We start from the raw sequence: 13340 nt of genomic DNA, 5'->3' as shown, positions 1-13340 counted from the left end.
ATGGGGCCGGCAATGAAATTGTAATGAGGTAATTAGACAGCAACATCCCCAAACCTGAACACACACTTAGGTATGGGGGTCATGTATGTTGTTTACCATGGTTTTGTAATGCTTCCTTGAGCAAAAGTTGACAAATCATTTTTTCACCTAAATCAAAAGAGGAGGGGGGAAAAAGGCCTGAATCAAACTGGTAGTCCACTGGCGTGAAGAAGGTTCTCCATAGAAAGGAGGTTCTGAGCCTCCTTCAGAAGTCTAGAGAACCCCAAAAGGCGCAGGTCCCAGTCAGACCCTATCCCTTCCGTGGGCTGTCTAGCAGCTTGCAGTCTGGCCGCCGCCCCCCTGAGTTTTTTGTCTTTGGTGTCTGCACCGCCTCAGAGATTCCCGGGGACGGAGTTGAAGATCCGCCCCTTAGAGGGCGGCTTCAGGTCAGGGCGTGGCGGGCTCCAGCTAGCCGCCGGCGCCGAGCCTGCCACCCGTCCCAAAGCAACCGTGGCCTCGCCCGCTCGGCGCCGCGTCCCGGGGCGCGCACTCTTTTTCTCGGCGGAGGGAGCAGGACTGGGGTGCATCGTCCTACAAGACGCGCTGACGTCGCTCTGGGCCGGTAGTCGGCGCGGAGCGGCCGGCGCGCGCGTGTGCGTTGCGCTCTCCCGCGAAGCAGGCAGGAGCTGCCGCCGCGGCTGTGCGGGTTCCAGGGCGGCGGCTCCTTCACAGCAGCGCCGCGGGCGCAACAAGCCGAGGCAGCCTCACCTGCGGGGATGGCGCGGCCCGGGCTCTGCACCGCTGTCGAGCGCACCGGTAGCGCCGGGTACGCCCAGTGACGGTGGCGGTGCCCTCGGCCGGGCAGCGCCCAGGCCGCTTGGCCAGAATCCCGGCCCGGGCCATGAGGAGCGGCCGGGCCCAGGCCTCGCTGACCCCGGCTCCGCGCGGCGGTCCGTCCCGTTTCCGCTCCGGCCTCTCGGCATGAGTGTCAGTCCGGGCCCGGGGCCGTGGCTGCCCCCGTCCCGCCGCCCGCGGGCGCGCTTGGGGCCCTCGGGCCCGCGGTGCTGATCCCGGCTCTCCGCCACGCCTGCCCACCCCAGCGCTCTATGTCCCGGGGGCGCGGCCATGGAGGTGGTGGGCGACTTCGAGTACAGCAAGCGGGACCTCGTGGGACACGGGGCCTTCGCTGTGGTCTTCCGGGGGCGGCACCGCCAGGTGAGCGCTGCCCGCCCGCTGTCTGGTGCGAAACCGGGGGGGCCCGGCGCCCCGTTCCTGGCCGCTGGGCTGGGCGCCCCGGGTCGGCCTGCCTTTGTGCTTGCTGTCACTGTCGCAGGGTTTGTTTTGGAGGCCAGAGCCGCTAGGCTGAGCTCCACCTACCGACGGGCTTGTAGCCACTGATGTTCTTCCCTGACTGCTGGGTAACCCAAGTGCGCCCGGGGACTTGCCTCTCCGAGAAGCCTACTGGTCCTGAGGCGACTAGGACCCCAGTGCTTGCACAGTGAAATGTGCTTGTCCCCGGTTGCCGGTTGGTGGACCTTTGTCCCATCTCCCCTGCCCTGGGCTTTCCGGAGCTTGTCACCTTTACGGTGGATAATTGCACACCCATCGGAAAATGGGCGCGTTTCCCATTAGTCTGAAGCTTTCTCAGACTAGGAGGTGTCTCGTTCCTCTGTGTCTGGGGGTGCCCTGTAGTATCCCTCCCCTTTTGAGTTAGACGAACTCTAAGTGGGAAAGATAGTTGGACCCTAATCTAATAATACAATGTAGATACAAGTTCAAGCCTCAAAAATGTTTTTCAAGCCACTGTTTCACAAATTGGTCATACCAGGTTATAGAATCCAAAGAATTTGAGGCAGTACATTGGAATTGGAAATTAATAATAATAATAATAGCAGCTTTGGTTGTTTTGTTTGTTCCGGGAGGGTCTGTTAAAAAGGTGGTGTCCTCTATTTCTTATTCATTATGAAATAACTTAAAATTCAAGAAAAAAATTAAAGGAGTGTAATCTAGCCAGGATAACTTTTCATTGAACTCTATCACTTCCCAAGTTTATTTCCCCATAACTCCTATGCGACTGTACAACTGATCCTATATTTTGTCTTTGTATTTGCTACTTTTAATGGCTGTGCTGTAGGGCTTTGCTTTGTATTATGTTGTTTATGAAATAATTTTTTTAGTTTGAGATTTGAGGTCTTTGTCATGTCTCCCCAGTACCATATTATATATACATTGATTTGCTAAATATATGTTTACAGCTAATAAGCTTTTATTGTTGTTGAGTTGCTTCTTTGTTATAATTTTCAGGCATAACACTGTTTTTTCCTTTTAGAAAACCGATTGGGAGGTGGCTATTAAAAGTATTAATAAAAAGAACTTGTCAAAATCACAAATTCTGCTTGGAAAGGAAATAAAGATCTTAAAGGTATGCTATTTTAGAATACTATCACATTCTGAGTTAAAAGTTACCCTGACTTAACAGAGCATGTTATAACATCCTTTGAAGTTTGTTAGTTGGATTAAAGTTTGGTAACTTTTAGTTGCTGTTGATTTTTGCATACTCTATTTTTGTTTTTGTTGTTTTTTTAGTTATTGAGCATTCTGAAGCTATTTTCAAAGATTTGTTTGCTTAGTTTACTTTGAGACAGAGTCTTGCTGTGTTGACTTGGAACTCACTGTGTAGTCCAGGCTGACCCCAAACTCAGAGATTTTCCAGCTTCTGCCTCTGGAGTGCTAGGAAAGATTTATTTATTTATTATTTTGTATTTGTTTATTTTATTGCTTTGTGTGTATAAGTGTTTCTACCTGCAAGTATATATGTATATATACCTGGTGCCCAGGGAGACCAGAAGACATTTGATGGATCCCCTTGGACTGGAGTTACAGACAGTTGTGAGCTGCCACGTTGGTTCTGGCACTAGAACCCAAGTCCTCTGTAAGAGAAACAAGGACTCTTAACTGTTGAGTCAACTCTCCAGCTCCAGAAGAAAGTTCATTTTTAGATCAGATCACAGCCTGTAGCATCGTCAAAGTGAGATGCTTTCAAGAGGAAAATAAAAGAGCCTGTGGTCAAATAAATCTGGTAAACTTTGTTTACTAAATGTTTGTACAGTTAACAGACATTCGGCTTACTAAAGAAAGGGAGTTTTTCTACTGGTTTTTGTATACTTCAGCCAGTGTTTGCCATACCGATTTGTTCATGGATTTTTGGTAAGAATTACAGTTCTTGGGATGGGAGGAACAGTGCACCAGCTAAGATCACAAGAATTCTTTGAGCTATGACTTACGTTTCAGGCAGAAAATGGTTTCCAAAAGCAAACATTGAAGACCAGTAGATAGTCTGAAACCATATTAATTATGGCATTTGTTTGGCAAACAAGAATACTCACTAGAAATAGCTGCTTTGCAGAGGCCCCTGGTTCAGTTGCCAGCACCCACAATGGCAGCTCCCAGCCGTTGATAGCTTTCATTCCAGGAGCACGGACACCCACATGGTGCACGGATAAACAAGCAGGTAAGAACACCCACCTACACACAAGGTAACAAATGGACAAGACAAAACATTTTAAAAAGAGAACTGGTGGTAAAATATTTAGGTCTCAAGCAAAGTCTGATCAGACACATTCATTCCTGTTCTGTCATAGACTGACTTTTTAAAGCCATTAGTAAAGGTACATATATGTGTGTATAGACATGAGTTTTATTTGAATAGTAGAATATATTATCAGATTATATAATAATGTTTTAAATTCTTTATTTCCTTACCAGGAACTTCAGCATGAAAATATCGTAGCACTTTATGATGTTCAGGTACTTTATTTTGGATCTTCTTTTAATCTTAAAATTTTTTTAAAGTTTCTTTCTTGTGAAGTAAATTTTAATGAAAATTTAAAGCTTCCTTAATTCATGTGGAAACGACTTACATTAAATTTGACTTACATTAAAACGTTTTTATTTTTTAATTTTTAAAATTGCATCTATTTGGGCTGGAGAGATGGCTCAGTGGTTAGGAGCACTGACTGCTCTTTCAAAGGACCCAGGTTTGATTTCCAGCACCCACAGGGAGGCTCACAACTGTCTGTATCTCCATTCCCAAGGATTCAGTGCTTTCTTCTAGCCTCCCTGGACACCAGGCATGTACGTGGCACACAGACAAAATTGCAGGCAAAACACCCATACACGTAAAAATGAATACGTTTTTAAAATTGCATTTACTCATTTTGTGTGTTTGTATGTGTATATTTTATGTGTCAATGCGTGCTGTAGTGTATATATTGTGTGTGTGTGTGGGAATGCATGCTGTAGTGTATATATTGTGTGTGTGGGAATGCATGTTGTAGTGTATATATTGTGTGTGTGTGTGGGAATGCATGCTGTAGTGTATATATTGTGTGTGGGAATGCATGCTGTAGTGTATGTGTGAAAGTCAAAGGGTCCAAGAACTTGAAGTTAGGTCTTCAGTCTTGGCCTCTGCCCTAATAGCCATCTTGCTAGCTCCAAGAATTTTTTTAAAAATTGCACATAGCCATAGGATAAAATAAATGATGTGTTGCATGAATAAATGTATTAACAACTGCAAATACACAGTGGGATGGTAATGCTTTATGGTTACTTGTAGTTTATATAAAATCTAACACTTCTTTAGTAAATGTAAAGACTGTTGTGGTTTACTTAAAAATTAGGTAAGAATTCTTTTTTCCTTATAAAAGCAGCATTTGTAAATCATAGAAGTAGAAAATAAAATTAATGATATTGTACACACTTACTGTGTTTGTGCAATGATCAACATGATATATGCTTGAACTGTGTTTTATTTATGTAGGGAATCTGGATTCTAAGGTCAGTTTTTTGTTTGCTCCTTTTGCGGTAGAGTCTAAACTTTGTAGTCAGAATCATTCTTAGAAATCCAGTGATCTACTTTGGAGAGAAGTGGAGCTTTCTGATGAAGTAGTTGGCTTACAACTAGAGGTTCTGTGGTGCTTTTGAAAGGTCCTGGTTTACATCCTAGAGCCTGCATGCCTGGTTTTGAATGTGAGACAGGGACAGAACAGCTTGTTCTTAAAATGGCGACTCCAGAGAAGACCAGTGCATATAGTCTACCTTTCTGTCTCCTACTTCATCTGGACAGTTGAATTCCATCACAGTAAATGGACAATTAGATGATTGTTTTGTTCTAGTTAAAAACTTTTCTGTCTGTTTTAAAATTATTCAGGTGTATTCACTGTGCAAACCTTTTGAGTGGTTGCCATGTGCCAGTGGTTATACTGAGGCTAGAGATTAAAAGATGCATACAATCTTGGCCTTGCTGCGCTCAGTGGACTGCACACGTGCTCATCTGTCTGATCACATCACAAGATAGTTAACTCAACCCATGGCGTCAGAATTGTGTTTTTCGTCTTATAGAAATGAGAGTAACATATCCTTTCTGAAAATGTCTTTGCCTTTGGGATTTGGAATGTCTAGCTCAAATACCGTGAACAGTGTTACGGATTTTGATGATAGAGTATGACCATTCTTCCCTCCACTCCCAAAAATCAACCATGTAAACTCCCATGCACAAAAATATAAATATCGGCATGACTAGATGTAATTCACCTCTTCATTTATGAAATTCAAAGCAATATAGAAAGAAAGGGCAAAAAAGTCTCAAGTCAAACTAAATTAATATCACGATCCCTAACTGAAATGTCCATTCTCCTCGAGCTTTTCGTGTAGCTCATTTTCTGTGGGTAGAGGACACTGGGTGGTGCAGGTTAGTACCCAGGACAAAAACTCCGCGTAAAATGATATTGACTCCTCACTTACCGTCTTAGAGGGTTAGAGAACCCTGGCAACCATGAGCAGATTTGCTCGTACTAGATGTTTTTTCTCAGAAAGGAAAAACATTTTTTTAGTACAGTTTTTCATTGTGGAATGAGCTATCATTGGAAGAAATATAAACAAAATCAAGGTTTTTGGTCTATGAATTCAAGGTGGCTGCATAAAAGTGCTTCATTATCCATTGTGTGCTCCTAAAACTAAGGTATAAAATAAACTGAAGTATAGCCTTTGACTACTGGTAAACAGTCTTGGCCTAACAATTTAGATTTGCTTCTTTGATTCTGTTTGTTCACAAGGGGAATGGTATGTTTAGAAACTAATAAAATACTGTATATAAACAGGAGTGCCACTTTTACTGACCTTCATTTTTGGAGAGCTGAGTAAAGTTTATAAGTTTACATATATATTGTTTCTGTTTAAAATATTTTTTTTTAATTTTTATTTATTTTGTATGTAAGGGTTGTGGTGGGCTTATGGTGGTCAAATGACAACCATGAGGAGTTGGCTCACTTCTGCCACCATGTGAATCTCAGAGATTGAACTCAGGTTGTCAGGCTCAGTGACAGATACCTTTGCCCACTGAGTCATCCTTGGCCTGCATCTGTTTTTATAACTTGCACATTTTTCCTTCTTCATTTGTCTGCTTACATTCCATCCGTTTTTACTCCTTGTTGTGCTGGCACTCAGTCATGCTAAGTACATATGATCTGCCCGTCCTGAACTGACAACATTGTTGTAGTTTAGATGACACTTAAAGGAAACATATTTCCCTGTAATTATGTTAAAACCATCAACACTGTAAGAATAACAAACTAGAAGAGAAATGATAGTTCTTAGATGTAAACATTGTTTGGTGTATTTCTTTTAGAAATTTATAATTAAACAGGTTAATCCTTAGTTTTCACATCTTTAACTATGAGAAATTTATTAACAGTTATTGTACAGAAATACAATGTGTTTATCCAGTGCCTTCTCTCCCAATTTATCTGTATATCTCTGTCTGTCTGTCTGTCTGTCTGTCTGTCTGTCTGTCTGTCTGTACTCCAAGGTCCCTGACCAAGTCTTCATGAGATAGGCAAGGCCAGTTCCATAGGTAGCAATCCCTCCCTGCTGTTGTTTTTCTGAGTACTGAGATTACAAGTATGTGATATATGCTGACTCACTATATATACTAAGTGGCCTTAAAGTCACAAAGATTCAGCTGCCTCTGTCTTCCTAGTGCTGGAACTAATGACATGCATTACCATGACTGGTTAGGGTTCCTGTCTTTCTTGAAGTAGAATTAGTTGTTCAAAATGTTTATCATGTTGTCCTCTGAAAATGTTATACCAGGTTATTTTAAGCAGTAGGACACCCCTCTTACACACACTTAACAAATCTTATTAGGACAAAAATATCTGAAGTTAATAACAAAATTACTTTATTAATTATTTGTAATGGATCATCTTGTTATATATTTGCCCTTTGTTAGTTCTTCTCTGACTTTCCCATTGCTACTTCTGGTGTGTTTATTGCAAATTTCTTTGTGATTAGTATTTGTTTGAGCCAGTTAGTACAGATTATAATGGAGAGCAAAGAAGTGGTTGTTGCTTGTGGTTTGGTGTGGAAGGTGACATTAAGCAAATAGTTCCTAATTATAAGCATGCAATAGGCTGTATGTGAAGAACTGGTGCCAAGCTTTGGAGGAAACGATTTGAGGATATCAGGGTGGGGCTGGGGAAGGCTCCCTGAAGAAAGTATTTGATGATGGGTGAGAAGGCGAGGCCAGGAGCTGGTGAGAGAACAGCAGCGTGTAAGCATCCCAAGGAGTTCCCTTGTGAAGCCACAGAAAGGAAGAAGAGCTGCTAGACTTGAGAGTCAAGGAGAGGCTTTTAAGGTCAGATAATAAAGGGGGACTGGTGATGCTGGAGAGGTGGAAGGAGCCAGGCAGCCTGACTGCTAGTCTTTAAAGTTTTCATTTAGATAAATTTACTTTATGTGCATGAATGTTTGCCTACATGTATGTTTGTGTGCCACATGCATGCCTGGTGATTTGTGGGGGTTAGAAAGGGGTGTCAGATATTCTGGAACTGGAGTTAGTGGTTGCTGTGATTCCCTCATAGGGTGTTGGGAGTCCTCTGCAAGAACAAGTGCTCTTAAACACTGAGCTATCTCTCTAACACATGATCTTTAAGGACAGCTCATAAGCAGGAAAATAAAATTAGGTCTTTCTTTCAAACATAAACCTTGAGTAATCTGAGCCTGCTATAGGTATAAGGTACCCTTACCTTCATAAATAATCAATTGATAATTTTTAGCATAACAAGAACAAAATACATTATTTAATAGATGGTGTAGGCAAAACTGAAAAAAAAAACGAAGTTAAAATCCCATTTACATTCTTTTAAAAAATTGCCAGGTGAATTAAATTCATCAAGAAGTGCATACCAATAACACATAATACAGGAGTCTCAGTTGTTGAAAACATGAAGCCGTGCTTTGCCACTGCAGGCATGTTTTTGTGGTTTTTGAAAAGAAGCAGAGAGAGTGATTGATATGGGGAAAATCAGGACAGCACTTGATAAGGGATGGTGGTAAAGGGATGCCAGGGAATGTTACAGGCATTGATTTGAACAGTGCACATTTGTTATAATTAATTAAACTGTATGGTTAAATAAGACTGTTAATGTATGGAAAATATATTACTAAATTAAATATAGGAGAGGGTGGTTGGCATTTATAGTTTGAAAAAACACTTATAATACAAAAGTAAATTAATATTTACTAAGCTACCAAGACTATGATCTGTTGTTATAGTAGCCAAGAATAACCTGAGAGCCCTGAATGTAAGGAACCTAGATTAGAGCATTGTTTTTACAGTAAATTCATTTAAGATCTGAACACTATTGTGTTCACTATTATGACCACTAATGTGAACACTATTATCCTTATCACTCTTAATGGGCATGATGGTATCCTATAGGATACACTGAGATTGTCCAATATCAAGTGACCCTAAGGGAAATAACACTAGGATTATAGAAATAGTTGGAGAATGAATTTTAAAAATGTAGCAGAGCCAGATGTGATGGCACACACATTTAATTGCAACACTGGAGAGAGAGGCAAGTGGATCTCCAGGAGTTTGAGCTCACATAGTGAGATCAGGGCAGCCACTGCTGGGTAGAGTGACACTGTCTTAAGACAAATGTCACAGAGGAATTGGAAGATTGGGTTTTAGGAACCACACATTTTTCTTTTAATCTTTGTTAGTAAGTTGGTTTCTGCTGCTTCTGTGTCTTACTGTTGTTTTCTGCATTTCTGTCTGAGTTATGTAAGTTCTGCTATAGAGAACTACTTGTCCTGCTGTCCAACTTGTAAAGAACTCACTTTTTTAAAAAAATTAAGTAATATACCCTTAGTGTAAAAACAATTCAAACTGTCTAACAATATAAAGCAAAACAAGATAGTTTGTTCTTATATTATTTACTTCTAGAAGAAACCTCTGGTGAATCTTATATATAACTTTTTCTTATATTTATTTTAATTTATTGTATGTTTGCTTACATTGCATGTATGTGCACCACATGTGTGCCTGGTGGTAGTGGTCAGAAGAAGGTGTCAGATCCCTTGGAACTGGAACTATAGGTATTTGTAAACCTCCATGTGGGTGCTGGGAACCAAACCCAAACCCTCTGCAAGAGCAACAAGTGCTCTTGTTGTCTGAGCCATCTCTTCAGTCCCTGCTTTCCCCTTTTTATTAAATGTGTGCTTGTATACACACAGTCAACACTGCTTAAAAACATTTCATCTTTTCCTCAGGGTGCTGAAGATCCAGCCAAGGACTTTGCGTATACTAGGACAAACTAATCTCAGCTTTCTCCTCCTCCTCTTCCTCCTCTTCTTCTGCTTCCTCCTTTTCTTCCTTTTCCTTCTCTTCCTCCTCCTCTTCCTCTTCTTTCTTCTCCTTTTCTTCCTTCTCTTTTTCCTCCTCCTCTTCCTTGTCTTCCTTTTCCTTCTCTTCTTCCTTCTCCGCCTCTTTTTTTATTGGCTCTATATTGAAGCTATCTTTTCAAGTCAGGATTACTTCATTAATTGTATATTATTTTCACCAAAACACTTCCCTTAGAGCCTCAAACAAATGGAAAAGGAGACTTCTTGTAGTTTCTTTTTCACATTGAAATAAGATGTATGTTATGGTGAATGCAGATCCTTTTGTAGACACTGCCAGGGAACTGCTTCACACTCCTCCCAGCAGGTGTTTAAAGGTTTCACTTGCTCCACATTCTTGCTAACATTTGGCAATTTTAGTTATTACTATTATTGTATTCAGTTAGCATTTTTAATTTAATTTTTTTTTTGAGACAGAGGCATACATAGTTCAGATTGACTGCAGACTCATTGTGTAGCTCAGGATGACCTTGGACTTTCTCTCAAGTACTAGGATTACAGAGTGCACAACTTCGCCTACTTTCTAGTTACATTTTTTCTTTGTTTTTTTTGGGGGGGTGTTTTGTTTATTTTTAAAAAGATTTATTTATTTATTTATTTATTTATTTATTTATTTAATGTGAGTACACTGTCACTCTCTATAGACACACCAGAAAAAGGCATTGGATTCCTTAACAAATGGTTGTGAGCCACCCTATGGTTGCTGGGAATTGAACTCAGGACCTCTGGAAGAGCAGTCAGTGCTCTTAACCACTGAACCATCTCTCCAGCCTTCTAGTTATGGTTTTAATTGGTATTTTTCTTCTGACTTGTGGTTTGAATATGATTTATAAGTTTACTAACCATTTGAATATCTTTGAAATTTCCATGGTCTTGCTTGCTTATACATTAGGTTATCTTTTTATTGTCTGTTAGAAGTGTTTTATTGGCATTACTTTAGCATGTGTGTACCTTGTGGGGCCAGAACAGGACATAGGATTCCATGGAGCTGGACTCACAGCTGCTTGTTAGCTGTGGTTGTGAGCTGCCTGCCATGGGTACTGGGAACTTAACTCATGTCTTCTTGTAGAGAAGACAGCACCTGTGGCTGCTGAAACACAGTTTATAGCTCTATAAATACTTTATCTTACCATTTTGCTGCCTTTATGTTTATTCAGTTAGTGTGTGCATGTGCGTATGTGTCCATACATATATGAAGAGGCCAGAGAGCCACCTGGAATGTTAATCTGAGGAATGTTGTCCACATACTTTGAGACAAGAGTTTCTATTAAAGTTCTCAAATTAGGCCAGAACCATTAGCAAGTGAACTTATATAGCAAGCTTTTTTTTACCATCTGATTTTGCTGATCTCAGAAAATTTATTTCCTCTAAACTTGATTTTTCTTGCTTGATAAATGTTGTCTGTTTCCACATCCTTCCTCATTTGTCAAGAGAGTGCCAGACTGCTGAGGAAGCCAGGCATATGTTAAACGTCCCATGTTGGGATCTGTTGTTCAGTCTCATTCTTTAGAAAAGAAGAAGTGGCATCACTGTTTTTTGAGAATGCCTATAGACCTTGGGATAAAAGAATGGAAGAATTGGGCATAATGTGTTTTCATTCCCCATTTCATTCGATGGAATTAAGGGTGTGTACCACCACTACCACTTTACCACCATCACCACCACCACCACCTCCACCACTGCCGCCTCCACCACCACCACCACCACTACCACTATCACCACCATCATTACCACCACCACCATCCCCACTGACGCCTCCACCACCACCATCACTACCACTATCATCACCACCACCACCTCCACCACTGCCGCCTCCACCACCACCACCACCACTACCACTATCACCACCATCATTACCACCACCACCATCACCACCACCATCACCACTGACGCCTCCACCACCACCATCACTACCACTATCATCACCACCACCACCATCACCACCATTACCACCACCACCATCACCATCACCACCACCACCATCACCATACCACCGCCACTGCCACCGCCGCCATCACCACCACCATCACCACCATTACCACCATTACCACCACCACCACCACCACATCAGGCTTTCATTCTTTTTATCTAGTTCTCTTGAGAAATAAGAGAAGCAAGTTATCCCAAGTCACTGACTTTCTTGTAGCTATAACTTCGCATTCAGGTCTAGCATTGCAGTGAGTACCCCATGGTGATAGTAGCAGAACAGGTCTGTGGGAGCCCCTTTTGATACTCATTGTTGGGGTTATAAGGGTAAAACTGGAAAGGGGCTGCTTGACTTCCTGTCCTTTTATTTCTGATCTGGGTGAACTGAAACTTAAATTTAGTAATGGGTTACTATAAAAGTAAACAAAAAGATGAGGGAAGGAGCGTATCTCACTCTGTGGTTCTGGAGATTGAACATGGGGTTCATGTATGCATACTAGACAAGTATTTTGTGAATGATGTACACTCCATGCCCAAGTTTGTGTTATTAAGTTGAGCAGCCAAAATTATTTTGTAGAATGGTCTTAAGTGTTTCAGATTCTTAGTTAACTTCTCTAGGTCTCTGTAGTAGCTGCAGTTTGCACAGTGTGAAGTCACTCTCTGACTGGAACTGGTCACTCCCTTTCTCAGATGCCCTCTTTTGTTTTCCCATGAATCACGTTGTCTTTGGATTTTGGATCTTGGTGAGGTCAATTGCTGTCTGGGAAGTACTGCATTTCGAGTCATTTCAGCACTGGTTGTGTTAAGCCATAGGGGCAGTTCAAAATTAACATTGCAATTTTTTAACTGCAATAAAAATTTGCCATGTATTTAGTCTCTGAATTACTAACCCAGCATACTTGAAAATGTACGTGTTGGCAGTTTGTAAAAATTTCAAACTAATTTCCTTAAATCTTTAAACATATTTTGTGTACTGTAATAAGACATCTTTATTTTGCCAACAATTTACTCATAATATGATTGTCCTAAACAACAAAAAACAAAAACAAAAAAACCCCAAAACTACTCATCCTACTTCTGTGTTTCAGAAAAAAGAGTTTGCTAGTGTTTCTAGGAAGAGCATAGTCATTTTGCCTACTGAACTCAAACTTATCCAAGTGGGAGCACTTCCCTGAGGACTGAGTGAAGCCTTCTTTCTGTTCACAAATGGCGAGTGTACCATGCTTTTTGTTGTGGTTGGAGACAGGTCTTGCTGTGTTGATGAAGCCTGGAGCTTGTGTTCCTCATGTGTCACTGGGTTTTTATTCTCCTTCTCAACATCCACAATGCAAAGCTGATTTATCCTGTAGAACCCTCTAACAGATTGATAACTACCTTAGTGTCTTTGAAATCAATTTTGGCTATGCATAGCCAATGCTTAAAACACTGTTGAGAAGTTTAGAGCCGGAGCTTTAGCGTAGAGGGATTTGCATAGGGTGTCCACAGCCCTGGGGAGTTTACTGCCCATTCTGAGAGCACAATAAAGTAAAAAAGACAAGACTCCTCTTGCCTGAGAATTTTAATTTTACTTTCTGATGAATTTTGTAAATTTAGTTTAATGATGAACAAGTGTAATTTTTTTAAAGACTTATTTTTTTTATTTATATTAAGTACACTGACACTGTTTTCAGACACACCAGAAGAGGGCA

General features: G+C 41.2%; 1 protein-coding gene across 3 annotated transcripts in view; it reads left to right on the top strand.

Annotated features, from left to right (window-relative positions):
* The first annotated feature begins 616 nt into the window (after positions 1–616).
* The window catches only part of ULK2 (unc-51 like autophagy activating kinase 2), a 73047-nt gene continuing 60323 nt past the window's right edge, over positions 617–13340 (top strand). For all 3 annotated transcript variants that reach the window (XR_013975209.1, XM_080924307.1, XM_080924306.1), the window contains exons 1-3: positions 617–1194; positions 2309–2401; positions 3745–3786. Coding sequence is in view for 2 of the 3 variants with exons in the window: in XM_080924307.1 (XP_080780433.1) it covers positions 1105–1194; positions 2309–2401; positions 3745–3786 (225 nt within the window). In the remaining variant the exon portion in view is untranslated. The remainder of the gene's footprint in view (positions 1195–2308; positions 2402–3744; positions 3787–13340) is intronic.

The sequence above is a fragment of the Micromys minutus genome, assembly GCF_963924665.1.
Source record: "Micromys minutus genome assembly, chromosome: 10".
Lineage (NCBI taxonomy): Eukaryota > Metazoa > Chordata > Mammalia > Rodentia > Muridae > Micromys > Micromys minutus.
The sequence above is the reverse complement of the archived record's forward strand: the minus strand, read 5'-3'. Positions and strand labels throughout refer to the sequence as shown.